Source organism: Molothrus ater, chromosome 30 (assembly GCF_012460135.2).
Source record: "Molothrus ater isolate BHLD 08-10-18 breed brown headed cowbird chromosome 30, BPBGC_Mater_1.1, whole genome shotgun sequence".
Taxonomy (NCBI): domain Eukaryota; kingdom Metazoa; phylum Chordata; class Aves; order Passeriformes; family Icteridae; genus Molothrus; species Molothrus ater.
In genome coordinates this window covers 530,489-546,837 of record NC_050507.2, presented here as the reverse complement: position 1 = coordinate 546,837, position 16,349 = coordinate 530,489, and the positions used below count along the sequence as shown (strand labels likewise).

General features: G+C 57.7%; 3 protein-coding genes across 3 annotated transcripts; all 3 read right to left on the bottom strand.

Annotated features, from left to right (window-relative positions):
• Positions 1-198: 198 nt before the first annotated feature.
• Positions 199-1,643, bottom strand: LOC118697337 (cytochrome c oxidase assembly protein COX14 homolog). Its single transcript, XM_036399932.2, has 2 exons — positions 1,569-1,643; positions 199-454 (listed from the first exon to the last, which is right to left on the bottom strand). Exon 2 carries the CDS (start codon positions 444-446, stop codon positions 288-290), a length of 159 nt encoding a protein of 52 aa, XP_036255825.1. The 5' UTR covers positions 447-454; positions 1,569-1,643; the 3' UTR covers positions 199-287.
• Positions 1,644-3,389: 1,746 nt separating this feature from the next.
• On the bottom strand, positions 3,390-8,186 carry GPD1 (glycerol-3-phosphate dehydrogenase 1). Its single transcript, XM_036400025.2, has 8 exons — positions 8,145-8,186; positions 7,796-7,973; positions 7,261-7,401; positions 6,701-6,839; positions 5,698-5,810; positions 5,301-5,534; positions 4,770-4,876; positions 3,390-4,561 (listed from the first exon to the last, which is right to left on the bottom strand). Exons 1-8 carry the CDS (start codon positions 8,183-8,185, stop codon positions 4,465-4,467), a joined length of 1,050 nt encoding a protein of 349 aa, XP_036255918.1. The 5' UTR covers position 8,186; the 3' UTR covers positions 3,390-4,464.
• A 1,211-nt stretch (positions 8,187-9,397) lies between these two features.
• Positions 9,398-16,101, bottom strand: SMARCD1 (SWI/SNF related, matrix associated, actin dependent regulator of chromatin, subfamily d, member 1). The gene is made up of 13 exons (XM_036399967.1): positions 15,937-16,101; positions 15,675-15,862; positions 14,901-14,943; positions 14,694-14,816; positions 14,282-14,404; positions 13,681-13,797; positions 13,261-13,362; positions 12,812-12,973; positions 12,598-12,695; positions 12,012-12,147; positions 11,564-11,686; positions 11,223-11,324; positions 9,398-11,048 (listed from the first exon to the last, which is right to left on the bottom strand). Exons 1-13 carry the CDS (start codon positions 16,099-16,101, stop codon positions 10,995-10,997), a joined length of 1,536 nt encoding a protein of 511 aa, XP_036255860.1. The 3' UTR covers positions 9,398-10,994.
• Positions 16,102-16,349: the final 248 nt, after the last annotated feature.

Here is a 16,349-nt window from a genome sequence, read left to right as displayed (position 1 = left end):
GAACAGAGGACAGCATGGGTCCCTTGGCTGTCTCTGAGCACCTGGGCTGCTGCCAGGACAGGAGAAACAGCTTTTTGGAAGAACAGAAGTGATGGACTCATGGAATGCATCCCTGCCCATGGAAGGGGGTGGAACAGAGTGACCTTTAAGCCCAGACCAGTTTATGATTTGGGGGACACCACACATCACCACACTGGCCACTTGGATACGGGTTTTATTGCACTCCATGTGCCTCCCCCAGGCCAGGGGAGAGCAGCAAGGTGGGGCTGGGGGCTCCTAGCACAGGCTCAGCTCTCAGGCCCGGGCGTGTTCTCCCGCTGGCGGCGGTGCTGGAGCATCCTCTGCACACGGACGCTGCACAGGTAGCCGGCGTACACCGTCAGCAGCATCATGGAGCCCGAGAAGGCCTTGTAGCCAAAGTCTGCCAGCTGCTTTCTGGACACCATGGCTGCACCTGCGAGAGAGACACACAATGCCAGGATGGTCAGCGTTGGAAAGCACCTGGAGATCATGCAGTCCAACCCCCCGTGTCCAGGCAGGGTCACCCAGAGCAGGTGACACTGGAGAATGTCCAGGTGTCTCCAGAAAGGAGGATTCCCATGACTCCATGGGGAACTGTTCCAGTGCTCTGCCCCCCTTCATGGAAAGTTCTTCCTCATGTTGAGGTGAAACTTCTTGTGGTCTAGTTTATGACTGTTCCTCCTCATCCTTTTTCTGGGCATCATAAAAAAGAGTCTGCCATCATCCTCTGACCCCTTGGAGATATTTATATGTATTAAAAAGGTCCCATCTCAGTCTTCTCCCAGCTCCCACAGTCTCCCCTCAGAGAGATGCTCCAGATCCCTCAACATCTTTGTGGCCTGCACTGAACCATCTCCAGCAGCTCCTTGGCCAGCACTGGATGCTCACTCTGGCCAAGGGGCAGGACCCCCTCCCTGAGCTGCTGGCACGCTCTTCCCCATGCATTCCAGGATCCCACTGGTCCTTGGGGCTATTCCTCCGCAGGTGCAGGACCCTGCACTTGCTCTTGTTGAGCTTCATTAAGTTATTCTAATGAATCATTAAGTTTTTCTTTGCCCCAGCCGATGGAGGCTCTGCTGGACGGCAGCACAGCCTTCGGGTGCATCAGCCACGTTTTGTACCATCACCAGACCCGCTCAGGGTGCTTCCATCCTTTCACCCAGCTCGGTCACGGACACGGTCGGTCCCTGGTGAGCTCAGTGAGCACCGGCCCTCAGGAAGGCGGCGGGGAGCAGGGCCGGGAGCACAGATTCGCGGGTCCCGGTCCATCATCCATCCCATCCCATTCCGTCCGGTCCGGTTTCTCCGGACTCACCGCTCCCGTCCCATCCCATCCTGTCCGGCCCGGCCGCTCCAGACTCCCCACTCCCATCCCATTCCACCCCGTCCGGTCCGGTCCCTCTGGACTCCCCGCTCCTGTCCCATCCCACCCGGTCCGGTCCCTCTGGACTCCCCGCTCCTGTCCCATCCCATCCGGCCCGGTCCGGTCCGGACTCGCCGCTCCCATTCCACCCCGTCCCATCCCAGTCCGGTCCCTCCGGCCTCACCGCTCCGCTCCCGCTCCGCCGCTCTCCCGGCCCGCGTCACGTGGCGCGGGGCAGTCACGTGCCCGGTGTCGTCACATGTGCGGCGGTCACGTGTGGCCCCGGCGAGCGCGGGAAGCGCGCGCGGTGCCCGCAGCGCCCCCTGGCGGCGGCCCCGCCGCAGTCTCCCCTCAGGGGCCGCTCCCGCCGCCATCGCCGCCGCCTCGGGTCCCCCGGCGAAGCCCGGACGGGCCTCCCTGCACGACGGAACCCGCGGGCCTTCCTCTGAGGTGCGGCTCCGAGGGCCCACAGGGGACAGTCCTTGGCCGCGCGTGGATGAGGCCGAGGCTCTCCGGGCCGTGCTGCAGCCCTGAGGCTCAGCGGCGCGGTGCCGTCCCGAACGTCACGGTGGCTTCACAACGGTTCTGGTGACATCCTGAGGGTCCCAGTGCCTCCCCGAGGGTCCTAGTAGTTTCTTGAGGGTCCCAGTGCCACTCCAAGGGTCCCAGTGCCATTCCAAGGGCCCGGGTGCCTGCCCAGGGTCCCAGTGTGCCCCCAGACCACAGCCTCCTTTCCAACAGACCTTTCCCAGGTCCCCTCCTGTTCCCCCGGGTCCCCTCCTGTCCCCCCTGAGGCAGCTGCTCCCCTCCCGGAGCTCCTTTCCAGCCTTTGAGCTCTGCTGTCCCAGTCCTGCTCTATCTGGGGCTCCCTCAAGCTCCAAAGCTGCCAGGGTTACTCTTTCTCCCCTCCTCATCCTTCTTTCCCCCAGCAGCAGCTCCCAGGGCTGCAGCACTGGGATGTGCTGAGCCTGCAGAACATAATTCCAAATGGCAAAGGGAAGACTTTTTATAGCTCGGGACATCCAGCTCCAGTGTGGTGTGTTTAAAAGCGAGAGATTGTTGGAGACCTGGGACCCTCAGCAAGGGTCTGTGGTGATTTGGGTGCTTCAGGGTCAAAGAAACATGGACAAGGGGGATGCACAAAGCATTTCCATCACAGAGGAGCTCCCAGCTAAACACAAATCCCTGCTGGATTCTGCTGCAGGTGCTGACAGGAGTTTGCGTGAGGGAGCAGAGCCCAGGGACCCTCTCTCCTGCATGAGCTTCGTATCCAAACACTTGGATTCCTTGAAGCCCTTGAAGACAAAGAGAACTAGAAGTGGTGCCAGCCCTGCAGGAACACGCTGGACTTCCTTTATCCTTCCTCCAAGCTCAATAAAGCTCCTCGGCAGAGGAAGCCGTGTTGGCTCCCCCCCCACGACAGTTCTGCTGAATTTAAAGGTCGCAGAGTGCCTGCTGAGAAAACGTGGCTAATAAAAGGCACAGAAACAAGTGCAGTGCCAACAGATTAAATTCCCCTTGTAAGACACCGAGCAGAGGGTTCAGAGCCCTGGAAAGGTCACTCAGTACGGGGCTCCTTTAAAGACACACAGGGACAAGGCGAGTCTGGGAAAAGCAGCTGGGAAGAGATGAATAAAATCTCACAGCGTGTCCTGGGAAGCCCCAAACGTCAGAGGAAGGGAGGCCTGGGGTGTGTGGGGCCCAGTGCAGTCCTGGCCTGGCTCCTGCTGGCCCCAGGTGAGGACTCTGGACCTGGCTCAATGTTGCAATCCCAACCCGCCATAGTCCTACGGCCAAATTTTAATCCTGGAACCGTTGCTGAGACAAAGCAAGTGGGACACTGTGTGATGTTGGGGCTAAACAGGGACCTACAGGGACGTTCTTGCTGTTTCTGGGACAGCACAGGAGGGTGCAGAGCCAGGAGGGAACGGGCAGTGCCCTGTTTTGAGCGCTCAGCAAATCCAGCAGGCACCAACCCGGCGACAGTGATGCACTGGAGAGCATCTCCTATCTCCTCTCCATGTTTATTGTTATTTCAAAGGAACACTGCTAGTCAGAGACCCCTTGGTTCTGGGATTTGAATGGGGAGAACAGGGAGCCTTGCAGCATTCCAGCCTTCCAGCCCAGGTAGGATCAGTGACTGCTGGACACTCTGGCCTGAGCAAACAGCTCAGAGGAGCAGAGGGACATGTGGCACCTGTCCGGACAACGGGCAAATTTCACAGGCTCAGTGTCAGGCCCAAGACCTCTGTCCTGTCCTGGGATGTTGGACATCTCCATGTACCTGTTGTGGATCATATGCCAATTCCTGCCCCTGTGCCAGAGGGCAGCTTGCAGCATCCCCACATGAGGAAAAGTGTGAGACCCCCTTCCTCCTGTGACAACAGGGGAGCTCCCCAGGGCTGGGGCCAGGTCTGATGGGGAGAGCAAAAGCTCTAAACAAACAGACTCCAGTGTGTCCCTGGGTCAGCAGGAGCAGCTGGAGGAAAGCAGCACATGGCTGGGTGGCAAGGAATGCCATTGTCTGTGCTGGTGCTGCTTAGAAAGATGCTCAGTGCCTTTGGAAGTCCTGAGAGCTCCACTCACCAGGTGGAGCCTGGCAGGGGACTGTGCCCTCTCCACCAGACAGGGAATGCAAAAGCAGCAGCAGGTAGGGAAGAGCTGGTGTCACCCATAGGGCCCATGGGGCGAAGAGGGAGGACTTGGGACACTTGTTTTCCCTGCCAGGCAGTGCCCAGCCCTTATCTATCATGATGGCCTGGCAGAGTCCTTCCCAGAGCAGAATCCACTGTGAGGAAGTGGAAGGAGGAAGATGCTCAGCCCTGCTCAGGGCAAACCTTGGCAGCAGCAATTAAACGAGCCCTTCAAAGAGAGGAAGAGGTCAGCAGGTACCTCTGTGGCAGGCTCAGTGTCCAGGGCAGTGTCTGGGGCTGGGGAAGGGAACCTCTGCTCTTCCAGCAGTCTGCAGAGGCTCCCAGGAGACCCAGAGTCCTTCCAAGGCTGTGGCAGCAGATGAGGTTGGTGTGGGCAGGAGCTCTCAGCACATCTCAGCAGGACCTGCGCTCTGCAGGCAGAGCCCCTTACATGTGCTCAGGGTGGTTCTGCAGACACGTGATGAAGTCAGTGACAGGTTTTCCCTCGTAGCAGATCCGATACACAGCAGTGAAGAGGGGGAACCTGTGGGCAGACAAAGAAAGTCACCCCCAGATGGCAGAGTCAGAGCACCTCGACTTCTGTCATGGCATGCAGGACAGAATGGGGGCCAATGGCACTGTGCCCCATCCAGCAGGCCACTCCTGCCCAGCTGGTGGGGGCTTTCCCCTCCTGCTGCTGCTGAAAAGGTCCCAGCTCCACCCCAACAAAGCACAGAGATTCCAGCACTCACTTCTCCACTGCATTCTTGCTCTTGAGGATTCGATGCAGCTCAGCAGATGTCTGGGGACCCTGCAGCTTCTGCCCATTCAGCATCTCCTTCTCCAGCTGCTCGATGGACTGAAACAACACAGCAGTGAGGAGCTGGACCTGCAGCCCTGCTGCTGCACCACGTTCCTGCCCTGGAGCTGGGCTGCAGCGCTAGCCAAGCACAGATGGATCCCACAGTGCTAAGGGGGATCACCTCCCTGCCTGCTCACCAGCTTGATGCAGAGATCACAGAGTCATGGAATACCCTGAGTTGGAAGGCACCCACAAGGATCATCCAGTTGAACTCCTGGCCCCCTACAGACACCCCAACAACCCCGCCCTGTGCCTGAGAGTGTTGTCCAAACGTCCCTTGAGCTCTGGCAGCCTTGGGGAACCTGTTCAGTGCCCGACCACCCTTGTGTGAAGAAGTTTTCCTGCTATCCCACCTAAAGCTGCCCTGACCAGCTTTATCCACACACTTTTATCGGTGTCAGCCGCTCCCAGCTCTGCTCACCTTCCCAGTCTTGGCAAAAGCCTCGGCCACCTTGCGGTTGCGGCCCCCGTAGCAGGTGGTGATGAGGTCGGCAACGCCGCAGCTCTCCAGGAAGGTGGAGGAGGTGACAGGGCCCTTACAGAAGAGTTTGGCAAAGCCAATCATCTCCATCAGGCCCAGGCGGATCACGGCAGCCTTGGTGTTGTCACCGTAGCCAAGCCCATCACAGAAACCGGCCCCTACAGCCACCACATTCTGGAAAACAGTGGCAATGCGGAGGGATCTGTTCCCAACAGAGCTTGGGGCTTGGCTGCATCCGTGAGCAGCCTGCGTGATCCCAAGCACTGGCTGCTCTCTGTGCCAGTGCCCACCATCCCTCCTCCCCCCAGCTCCCTGCAGAGCCCCAGGCTCTGCTCACCTTGAGAGCCCCACAGATCTCTACAGTGTCAGCTTCCTGCACCACCGACACACGGAAGTTGGGGGTCTGCATCAGGTCCTTCAGCATCTGCCCGTGCTTCATGTTCTTGCAGCCTGAGGAGACAAAGGGACAAGGAAGAAGATGATGGGGAAGACCCATGAGGTAGGTCCATGCTCTCCTGAAGGTCATTCAGTGAGAGGAACCTATTGCCCAACCAATGTTGCAAAACAGTTGCAGGTCCACACAGAGTCAGGCACAGACTGCCTGACAGATAAGCAATGTTCAACTTTGACATTCCCAGAACACAGGGGACAATCCATGCTGCTGTCACGCAAGACAGAAATGACTTTCTGAATGCTCAGTAGGTTAAAGGCATCTTCAAAGGTTGTAAATTTGGGGTTGCAGCTTTCTGTCCTGGTTGTCCCTGCAGGGTCCTGTGGGTCCTGTGTGCTCACAGGGGTTGTGGGCTCTGCTCCACCTCCCAGCCTCCTACCCAGTGTGTTTGCTGTTGTTTAATAAAACAACACTTTGAATGCCACAACTTCTGACCCAGCAAACGGTTCTGTTTGTCTTGGCTCTGTGCACAGTCCCCAGCAGTGTGGAGGGTGTTGGAACTGTCGCCAGATGAACTTCCAACAGCCCTGGCTGGCAATAACATGAGATCCAGGTGGGCATCCTGTGAAGCCCAAGGAAATCAAGGATGGAAATTATTCCTAAAGGGCCTCTTGTTGCCCACCTCTTTAATTTGTGCCAGGCAGCTGCCTGCTGTTCCTGCTCCATGCTGGCAGGAACTTTTAGCTGCACAACCCCATTGTTAATGAAGCGAGTGATCCCAGCACAAACCCTGGGAATGAGCTCAGCCAGCTCCTATGGAGCCTCCTGTCTCCCCAGGGAACAGGGCCAGTTCACTCAAGGCAGCAGGAGTTTGAGCTGCACCATACTCTGCCCTTTGCCTCTTCCTGCTAATCACAAATGGAAGCTGCTAACGAGGAGGGCTCCTTACCAATGGTGGTTTCACAGAACTTCTCTTCTGCCACTTCATTGGCAATATTGGCCCCCATGAGCACGCTCATTTCTATTCCCAGTTTCTCATGGATGATGTCTGAGATCAGCCTCAGCCCATCTGGTCCTTCATCCACACCCTGGGGACAGAGATCACAGCATCAATTACACTGGGATACACTGGGATAGACCTCTAAGGACATTGAGTCCAGCCTTTGACTGAACACCACCTTGCCAACCAGATAATGAGCACCTGCCCCTCCTGGACACCTGCCCTGCACCCCAATCCTGCCATTCCCTGTGCTGCAGTGCTCTGACTGATCCTGATGTGCAGAGCTGTGCCCTGCTCCTCTCAGCACCGAGATCCCCCTTATGCCCTCACCCTTCTCCACCAACACCTCCAAATCCCCACAAAGACTCTGCCCCCACTTCCCTTCCTCCCCCCACTGCCCATTTCTGTTCCAAAATCCCTGCATTCCCTTAGCAGCCACCCCCAGCCAGGCTGCTTCCAGCTCCCCTGCCCTTGCCCCACACCCTGGCGAGCGCTGCTCCTGCTCACACCTTGATGAGTGACATCCCAATGGCCTCTTTCTTCACGTGGCCCTTGAGCTGGTCACAGACTTTGCCGATGAACTGGTGGGGCACCACGAACAGGAGGACATCAGCCCCTGCACAGGCTTTGAGCAGGTCTGGCTCTGCCACCTGAATAGAGTGTGACTGTTGTTAGGGACTGGGAAGATGGATGGCAAGGAAGGGCCCAAAGTCACCATGCTGAGGTCCCTGCCAGCAGAGGGGCTGGTGGGATGATCCCAGAGCAGAGGGGATGATGCCAGCTCAGAGGCAGCCACATGGCCTCCAGCCCAGCCTGTGGGATGCCAGAGCAGAGTCAAAGGTGGGCAGTGAGAGCAGCCAGGGCTGCAGCTCATCCAAGCACAGATGAAGGTCAGTGGGAGGGCATAACTGAGCCCCGCACAGCCCGGTGCATACCCTGCCTTCACACCCGGGGTTCCAGCAGCCCCCCAGAGCTGCTGGTCTCTCTCCAAAGCCCAGCCATCAGCTCTGCCCCTCGGAGACGCTGCTGGCAGCCCACACTCACCACGTTGGGGGGCAGCTTGTGCCCCGGCAGGTACTTGACGTTCTCGTGCTCCGTGTTGATGATGTCCGTGAGCCGCCGGCCGCCCACCTCCTCCTCCAGCACCCACATGTTCACCTGGCTCTCGAAGCTGCCCAGCCGAGCTGTGTTGCTGCCGGCGATCTTGGCGATGGCCGAGCCCCTGCGAGGGCAGAGGGTGGCCGTGGTTGTGGGCACCGGGGAGCCCAGGGCACCACAGGTCACGCTGTGACCTGCAGGAATGGGGACGGCTGGCACCGGCTGCCGAGGGGGGACAGGGCAGGACAGGGACCGCGCTGTGCTCGCCGAGGGGACCCGGGTGCCCGGCGCTCACCAGTTGCCAGAGCCCACGACGCAAACCTTCTTGCCACCCATGGTGCCGGGAGCGGGGCACTGCGGTTTGGAACCCGCCTCTGCTATTTCAAGGCTGCCCGGAGCAGGGGCGGCCCCGGCCCGCCCCCGGCCCCGCCTCGCCCCGGGGGCCCCGGGCACCCGCTCCGTGCGCGGCAGGTGCAGAGCGCTGCCCTGGAGCGGCTCAGGTCCCCCAGAACCAGGAGCCATAGGATCACGGAGTCATGCAATACCCTGAGCTGGAAGGGACCCCCAAAGACCGGGGAGTCCAAGCCCTGGCCCTGAACAGGACATCCCAACAATCCCACCCTGTGCCTGACAGCGTTGTCCAAACACCCCTTGAGCTCTGGCAGGGTCAGGGTTGTGACCGTTCCCTGGGGAGCCTGTTCAGTGCCTGAGGTCTCTGGGGGAAAGTACCTTTTTCCTAATATCCATCCCATCCCCCCTGACACAGCTCCAGCCTTTCCCCAGGGTCCTGACACTGTCCCAGAGAGCAGGGATCAGAGCTGTCCCTCTGCTGCCCCTCGTGAGGAAGCTGCAGACCCCTTGGCAGGGCACTCGCCAAGCTGACTCGTGACTGCTGACCCTTTCTGCAGAAAAGCTTTTCATTGTCCCCCTCTTGCTACAAAGTGCCATTTCCCCCAAAACGAAGGAGCAGGAAGCACCTGGTGCAGCCCCGGACTCAGCTCCTGCCCCTGCCACAGCCAGCAGCACTTTCCCCTTCACACAGAGGATCCTTCCCTTGCCCCAAGGGCTCCCAGGTCTGCAGCAAAGCAGTTACATTCTATAAACAAGCAGGGTGAAGAGAATAAATCCCTTTCTGCGTAATTTTAAACCTTGCATGTAAACTGTACTTCAGTTTCCTTCAAATTCTGCCCTACTCCCTTGGGCACAATCCAGGCTGCCACAATCCAGCCAAGTGGACACGAGGCAGTTCAGGATTTATTAGCACTGGCCACTGGATTTCCAGTTTTGCTCAAGTTACTTTGTTTACCACAAAAGCACTTTGCAAAGGCTTAGCAGAGAGTCTGCAAGCTGGGAGATCCCCTCCATGAAGGGCTCGCTATAAAAGGCCAAAATATGAAGAACATTTTCTCTCCAGTCACTTAACCCTGCTGGCTTTGAGAAGAAGAAAGCAAGCAGAGATAATGGTGTCCCTTTCCTGGGAGTCACCAGGCTCATCCCCCATGGCAGCTGGGAGAGTGCAAGCTGTCAGCACGGAAGGAGGAGGACAGCTTCCTTCACAGGAGTCTTTTATTAAAACTGGGTGACGTCTACAAGGATACAGTACAAAAAAAAAAATTTGGTCCATGGAAAAAACCGTAATACTCAGTTAAGAAAAGCAGTTACTCTGCAATAGCTACGTTTGCCTATGTAGGACTCAGCATCTCTCCTGTGGGAGTACCCTGAGGAGTCAGGGGCTGCTTCTCCAGCACCAAGACCTTCACCCCAGTACCACGGAGGAGCATTTCAGAAGGGCAGAGGAGAGGGGAAGTCGAGAGTCTATTACTCACAGACATGTAGTAACACAGACACAAGGAGTAAGTAGTAGGGCCACCCAGGTGCTCCAACTCACAGCAGCCTCCCCAGCCACACTGAACTGGGTGAGTGCTCATCAGTAACATGATCCTGCAGCTATTCCAAGAGTCAGACCAGCTTTGAGTCCATTTGCATTATAGTCCCGAGCACAAACACTGGGATTGGAGTGAAGAGGAGCTATTTCATTCTCCTAAGCCTGGCCACCAGTACCTCATTCCAAGAGGAGGCATCGGGGCTGCTACTCCTCACAGTGGAGAAAATCTATTTGTACATTCCTGAACCATGCTGGGCCCTATGACAGCCCCACAGCCTAAAACTTGACTAAAAACCACAGGAGCTTCAGCATGGAAACACCTGCTAACTCACATACACTTGGAAAAATGTCCTTTTCCAAGGACTGTCCTGTCCTTGGACCCTTGGACCCACACGAAGGAGCCTCTGGTCCCCACAGCAAGTGACACAGGACAACTGTCCTGAAGGAATGAGCCTACAACACTGTCCCTGCAGAATTCCAGGCAGCTGCTCCATCTCCTCTCCCTGCTCCAGGGAACACAAGCAGCCACGTGGTTTGCTGGAAGCCACTGGGAGGTGTTTGAAGTGCAGAGCGCTGCATCACTCCAACGCTTCCACATCCCTGCAGGAAGCCAAGGCCTTGTCTCCCTGTGATCCCAGCCCAGGACAGTCCATCATGGAACACGCAGGGAATGGGGCAGGGGAGAAGGGAGAAGGGAAGAAGCAATTCTCTATACAGTTCAGTAACTTCCTCAAGGAGGAGAGTGACCTATGAGGCAGCCCAGTGCAGCAGCACCCTCTGAGGAGGGGGTGAGGGCAGGGAGGTATGTCAGCTCATGGCATCCTGCCCACGACAGCGCCTGGCACGGGCTGTAAAACGTGGCAGGGAAGAGCCCAGCCACACCTTAAAGCAGAGCCAGGCTTCAGAGCCAGCTCTGAGAGCCCAACCAGATGCTGGTTGGGGAGGAATGGGCTGAGAGAAGGCTCTGAGTCACTCTGGCTACCGGGGACACTACAGGCAGTGCAGAGTCACGGGGACGCTCGTGGAAGCCTTGGGACTGACAAGGCAACAGTCAGGAAGAAAACCAGGTAGAAATGTGTGCTCATTGGAGCCTGTCTGCTCGCCCCAGGTGTCCTGGACTTGCCCCTGCAGGGACAATGCCAGGATGAATAACGTGGGCCTCGCTGCCAGAGTGGGATTCGGTGAGCTGGAACAGTGAGCTCTGCAGCTCTGTCTCCACAAACAGCTGTGATGCTTCTGCCTGGGGAGGAGCAGAGCAGCCTATGTGTTCCGGATGCCCAGGGCCTGCTCCAGTTCCTGCCGTCTCTGCTGCACCTGCAAGAGGAGCAGAGTTGCAGCATTAACGCCCTTGGGTGGTGCAGCACCAAGTTAACACACTGGGAAAGGGAGAGCTCCAACTGGGACCAAGATGCAACCACCACCTCCCCCAGCACTGTGTGGCCCAAGGAGTGCCAGCACAGAGAGGGACCCCAGCCTGGGGACGCTCACCTTGGAGTAGAAGTATCGGCACACGGCTTCCTGCGCCCACGGCTGGAAGTAGAACTCAGCTCTGCGCTCCTCCTCGGGATTCCCAACGACATCAGTCATTGTCTGGGAGCACAAAGGCACAACAGCTCAGGGAGTGCAAAAGCTCTGGCTCTGCTGAGCAAACCCACCCCCTTCCCTTTCCTCACACACATCTCAGTGCACTCAGGTCAGCTTCTTATGCTTGACTCAAATCCCAGCCTCGCTTTCCGAGGAGGAAATTGCTTCCTTCTCTCTGTGGGAGCTCATTCTAATGAGGGAAGCGTGTGAACTGGACCACCTTCCACACAAGACAAAGCTTCTACCTTCAAATCCCGGCACTGGGACTGGAGCCAGTCGTTGATGAAGCCCTGAGGATCTCGGGCAAAGCTCAGCATGAACTCGCGCTGTGTCTTCAGCTGGTTGATGGTCTCAATTGTTTCATGGATCTGCAGGAGACAAACACAGAATGGAACTGCTGAACAGGGGAGAAGTCAGAAACATCAAGGGATCCAACACATGAAGGCAAATTCTTACACTCTCTAGTTCACTTATACTTACCAGGATGTTCAGCTCCCAGTTTCCTGCTCTCTAAATATTACCAATTTTCCCATAGACTGGTGGCTTTAAAAATTACATTTCCAGGTACAGCCACGTTTGTAAACGTGGCTCATCCCACTGCAGCTTCCAAACAACAGAGCACTCCTATTCTGTGTCCAGAGACACATCCCTGCCCAGCAACAAGGAGAGCAGATCTGAAGGAGCTTTTCCTACCTTGTTATCCAGAGCAGCAATTTCCTGTTGACTGGCTGTGGAGAGCAGGAAGGAATTCATCTGAGTTTTCAGGGTATCGTCCACCTCCACGTCAATGTCATAGCAGGCTGTCTTCTTCTGGTCATTTGGGTCAACACTGGGGACATCCACAAGAAGCCAAAATCAGGGAGCAGCTCCAGAAAGAAGGCAAAGTCTGGGACCAGTTCAAGGAAGCAGCAAATGCAGCTCCTCTGGGATGCTGCAGCAAATGGGCTGCAGGCAGGGACAGGGACAAGCCATGCCACTGTCAGCCTCAGCCCCAAAAGCAGCTAAAGCCCACCGATGGCTTTGCAGCAAAAGAAAAGAATGATTGCTCCACTAAGGTTTCTATCCACAGCAAAGGACAGCAGGGATGTGGGAGTGCCTTTGGAAGATGGATGTGGTAATGAAAGAGGCGGCTGCTCTTGCACAAAGGAACAGTGACAGGCAACATGGGAACTGCTGCTGAAAATCAGGACACAGCACATTGTCTTCCCAGCCAGCCTCATCCATCCCTCCCCTCCTCCACTCCTTCCTGGAAACAGGAACAGCCGTGGAGCAGCCTCACCTGATCACATGATTGATGATGATCGGCTCGGGGGGCATCAGCAAGGCATGAAGCCTTTGTGGGATCTCTGAGAACTTCATCCGCTGCGACTCAAATATCTGTGACAGAGACAGGGCTGAGGGAGGAGCAGGGGCTCGCTGCAGCCACCCCTGCGGGGGCTGCCCACGCTGGGAACTGCTCCAGGCGCTGCTGCTCCAGCCCTGCCACTGCTCACCTGCTGCAGGTACTTGTCACAGATGACAAACTCCCGCTCGTGGGGGTCCTGCAGCTTGTGGGTCTTGATGTACTGCCACAGGGCCTGGATGATCACGGGCCGGGTCTGCGTGTGGATGCCCAGCAGCCGAGCCAGGCGCGGATCCAGCTTGAACTGGGGAGGCTGAACAAAGAGCACCGAGAGGTGAGGCAGCCCAGACACAGGTAATGGTGCACGCCCAGCACTGCTGCTCCCAGCATGGAATGGTTTGGGTTGGGAAGGACCTTAAAGGAATCTCATCCCACCCCTGCCATTGGCAGGGGCACCTTCCACTATCCAGGGTTGCTCCAAGCCCTGTCCAACCTGACCTTGGGCACTTCCAGGGATCCAGGGGCAGCCACAGTTTTCCTGGGCAGTTATGCCAGGGCCTCACCACCCCTAGAGGGAAGATTTTTTCCCTACTGTGCTACCTGGTAATCCAGCATCAGCAGGACAGTGCAGCGCACGTTCACATCCCCTGGCCTCTTCACCTGGAAGCCATCTGTCTCCTGAGTCGTAGCAGTCCTGTGCCACTGGAACGTGAGAGGGAATTCAGAAGCCCCCCAGACATGATTCTCCCTTCTCCTGCTGCTGGGCACCCAAAAGCTTTGCCAGTAAATCCCACCCAACTAGAGAAAACTCCAATTCTTCCTACTTAGAGTTTAAACAAGAGTCAATACATTTGTTCTGACCTTCAGCAAGTGAGAGGAAAAGCCAAAGTGAGAATTCAAGAGCTCCTGGCTCCCAGGAGCCTCAAGGATTCCCACCTCCCAGGTTGTAAATGACACACAAACCCCACCTGCTGAAACACCAACCCACTTTTAGAGGAAACACAGCAAAAAGCAGCTCACCTCTACTAGGTGATTGTCAGGGCCATACAGGTCTTTATCAAGTTCAATGACCAGAGATTTAAAGAAGGACGAAAATTTCCTTTTCTGCTTGGTGGCATCATATTTGGACAGAGCAGACTGCAAGCAACACAGGGAGGAAGAGGGTTAGGGCAGCAAGTCTCAGCACTCAAGCACAGCCACCGTGCACGACAGCTCCTGTAAGTTCTGACCACCTGAATTCACCAACTTGTGCTCAAAAATCGAGTTTCCAAGTGAGAAAGGGAAAGACTGGAGTTAAAGATGAGCTCGCAGGAGTTAAACCCCTCAGCAGTTACGTACAATGCCAGTGCCCTGGTTCTCAGAGCCGGGGACACAAGTGCCACTGAGCTGCTCTCACCAGTGATTCTCACAACTCTAAGAACTTTGGACAACTCATGTCCTGCCATGGGGACACCCATCGGTCTGCAAGCTGGGCTCTCGGTCTCGTCACCATCAGACTCCTTGGAAAACAGAGATGAAGGAGGATATCAAGCCCCAGCTGTGCTCTCAGACACTAGGAAACTGGTTTCATTGCCAACTCCAGATCCACAGTCCCCTCTGAGGCTGGGTACTGCCCACTTACATCCTCCAACAGCCGTCCTTCCACCCGAAGCTCCCAGGAGGCGACGGTTCCTTCGCCATCCTCCGCGTCTGACTTGGCGGGGTTGAAGGTGTTGGAGATAAAAATACGCAGCTTTCGCTTTTGCTAGGAGAAAAAACATCAGCTAATTAATAATCAGTTAATTCTCCTGCACAGGGCCAACTGTGCTGCACAAGCTTTGCTAAAACTGAGCTCAATGTTCTCAGCTGCCTCACATTCCCCCCTCCTGGTGCACACAGTGAGGACAGAAGAGCTGCTGGTCCCAGTCCTTGGCACTGTCCAGAGCATGGGATCCCTGATTTGCCACACTCACAGGACACAGCCCTTCAGTGCCCTCCTGCTGCCTGAACTCAGGAGCCTGCAGAGCCTGGATACAAGCCATGGACCCCCCTACCTTGATGGGGCGTTTCAGAGCCTCCTGGATATCCAGGCGCTTCCTCATGATGGTCTGGTCCAGCTTCCTCTCGAAGGCCAGCAGGTCCATGTAGGCCTGGGACTCGGGCACGAGCTCACGGATCTATGGCCAGGCAAGGATGGAAATGCCCATCAGCTCCCCAGGCTGCCTCACCTCCCCCTGAGCCCCTCCCCATGTCCCACTCACCCGCTGTGGGAGGATTTTATCTGCCATCTTCTTCTTCTTGGCACTGACAGGGGCAAGAGGCAAAGTGTGAAAATGGGAACAGCTCTGGGCACAGGAACTCAAAAACCTGCAGCTCCCCAGTTACCTGGAGACTTATCCCCAGTTAACTGGTTATCTCAATGCTCCCCACCCCTCTGAGCACTCACAAAGGGAATTACATCTGTTGGGAAGGGGGCTCATCCCTTGGGAAGGAAGACCTGCCACAATCCACACCAAGTGACCTTCCTGCCTCAATCAACTTTGGGTTGGCTTTTCCAGGAACAGCATTTTAAATCCAGCATGAATTTCATTCTCACTGGGGCATCCACATCAGGATGCAGGCATGTGACATAGACTCAGCCCTGCCCAGTGCTGTCCTCCAGTGCCAGGGGAAGCACAAGGACCTGACAGGACCTTTCAGCCCCTGAGCGCTGCAGGATGGTTGAGAACTCCAGAATCCTTGAGATTGGAAAAGCCCTTCTAGACCCCTGACTCCAACCTGTGCCCGATCCCCACCCTGTCACCGACCCAGAGCACTCAGTGCCATGCCCATCATTCTTTGAAAACCTCCAGGGATGGGAACTCCACCACCTTCCTGGGCAGCCCCTTCCAAAGCCTGGCAATTTCCATGAAGAAATTCCTCCCGATGCCCACGACAGCCGAGGGGATGTTGCTGGCGCCCCGAGATGCTCCCATTGTCCGGGATGTCCCCGTTACCCCGGGATGTGCCCTCTCCCCGTGCCCCCCGTGCCTTACTTGTGGTTGCGGTTGGGCACCGCCTGCGGCTGCACCTGCTGAAGCTGCTGCGGGGCCGGCCGCTTGCGAGCCTGGTCCAGCCCGGCCTGCGCCAGCGCGGGCCGCACGGCTGGGCTCCCACCGTAGCCGGGAGGACCCATGGCCGGGCCCTGCGGCGCCAGGCGGCCGCCCGGCAGCATCCCGGGGCGCTGCGGAGAGAACAGAGCCGGTCAGCGCCCGCCGAGCCCGGCCCCGCGCCCCGCCCCGCGCCGCCCCGCCTCACCGGGTAGGCGGCTCCGGGCAGCGGCGAGCGGTACAGGCCCTGCCCCGGCGCCGGGCCCATGCGCACCGCCCCGCCCGGCGCTCCCGGGCCCAGCGCGGCCCCGGGCGCGGCCCCGGCGCCGCCGCCGCTCGCAGGCCCCGACTGGAACCCGGCCCGCGCCGCCATCTTGTCTCGCACAAAGGGAGCGGAACCGGAAACGGCCCCGCACGGCGCGCGGAGCGCCGGGGAGGAGCCGCCCGCGCCCGCCGCCCGCGGCGCCCCCTGCCGGAGGGGAGGAACGAGCGGCGGGGACGGCGGATTTGGGGGTGCGGGAAGGGGATCGGAGACGTTGAGGGGTGGGGTTGGGGTGCGGGATGGTCCCAAACGCTGGGAAGGGTTGGGGGTTTCAGCCCTCACTCCCCGGCCGTGATCAC

Coding starts and splice junctions, on each gene's coding strand:
- LOC118697337 (XM_036399932.2), bottom strand. CDS start 446: ATGGTGTCCAGAAAGCAGCTGGCAGACTTTGGCTACAAGGCCTTCTCG.
- GPD1 (XM_036400025.2), bottom strand. CDS start 8,185: ATGGGTGGCAAGAAGGTTTGCGTCGTGGGCTCTGGCAACTG. Junction 7,402..7,795: donor ACAAGCTGCCCCCCAACGTG/GTGAGTGTGGGC, acceptor CACTCTATTCAG/GTGGCAGAGCCAGACCTGCT. Junction 4,877..5,300: donor CTTTTGCCAAGACTGGGAAG/GTGAGCAGAGCT, acceptor GTGTTGTTTCAG/TCCATCGAGCAGCTGGAGAA.
- SMARCD1 (XM_036399967.1), bottom strand. CDS start 16,101: ATGGCGGCGCGGGCCGGGTTCCAGTCGGGGCCTGCGAGCGGCGGCGGC. Junction 15,863..15,936: donor TGCCCGGAGCCGCCTACCCG/GTGAGGCGGGGC, acceptor TTCTCTCCGCAG/CGCCCCGGGATGCTGCCGGG. Junction 13,798..14,281: donor AAGGACGGCTGTTGGAGGAT/GTAAGTGGGCAG, acceptor TGTTGCTTGCAG/TCTGCTCTGTCCAAATATGA.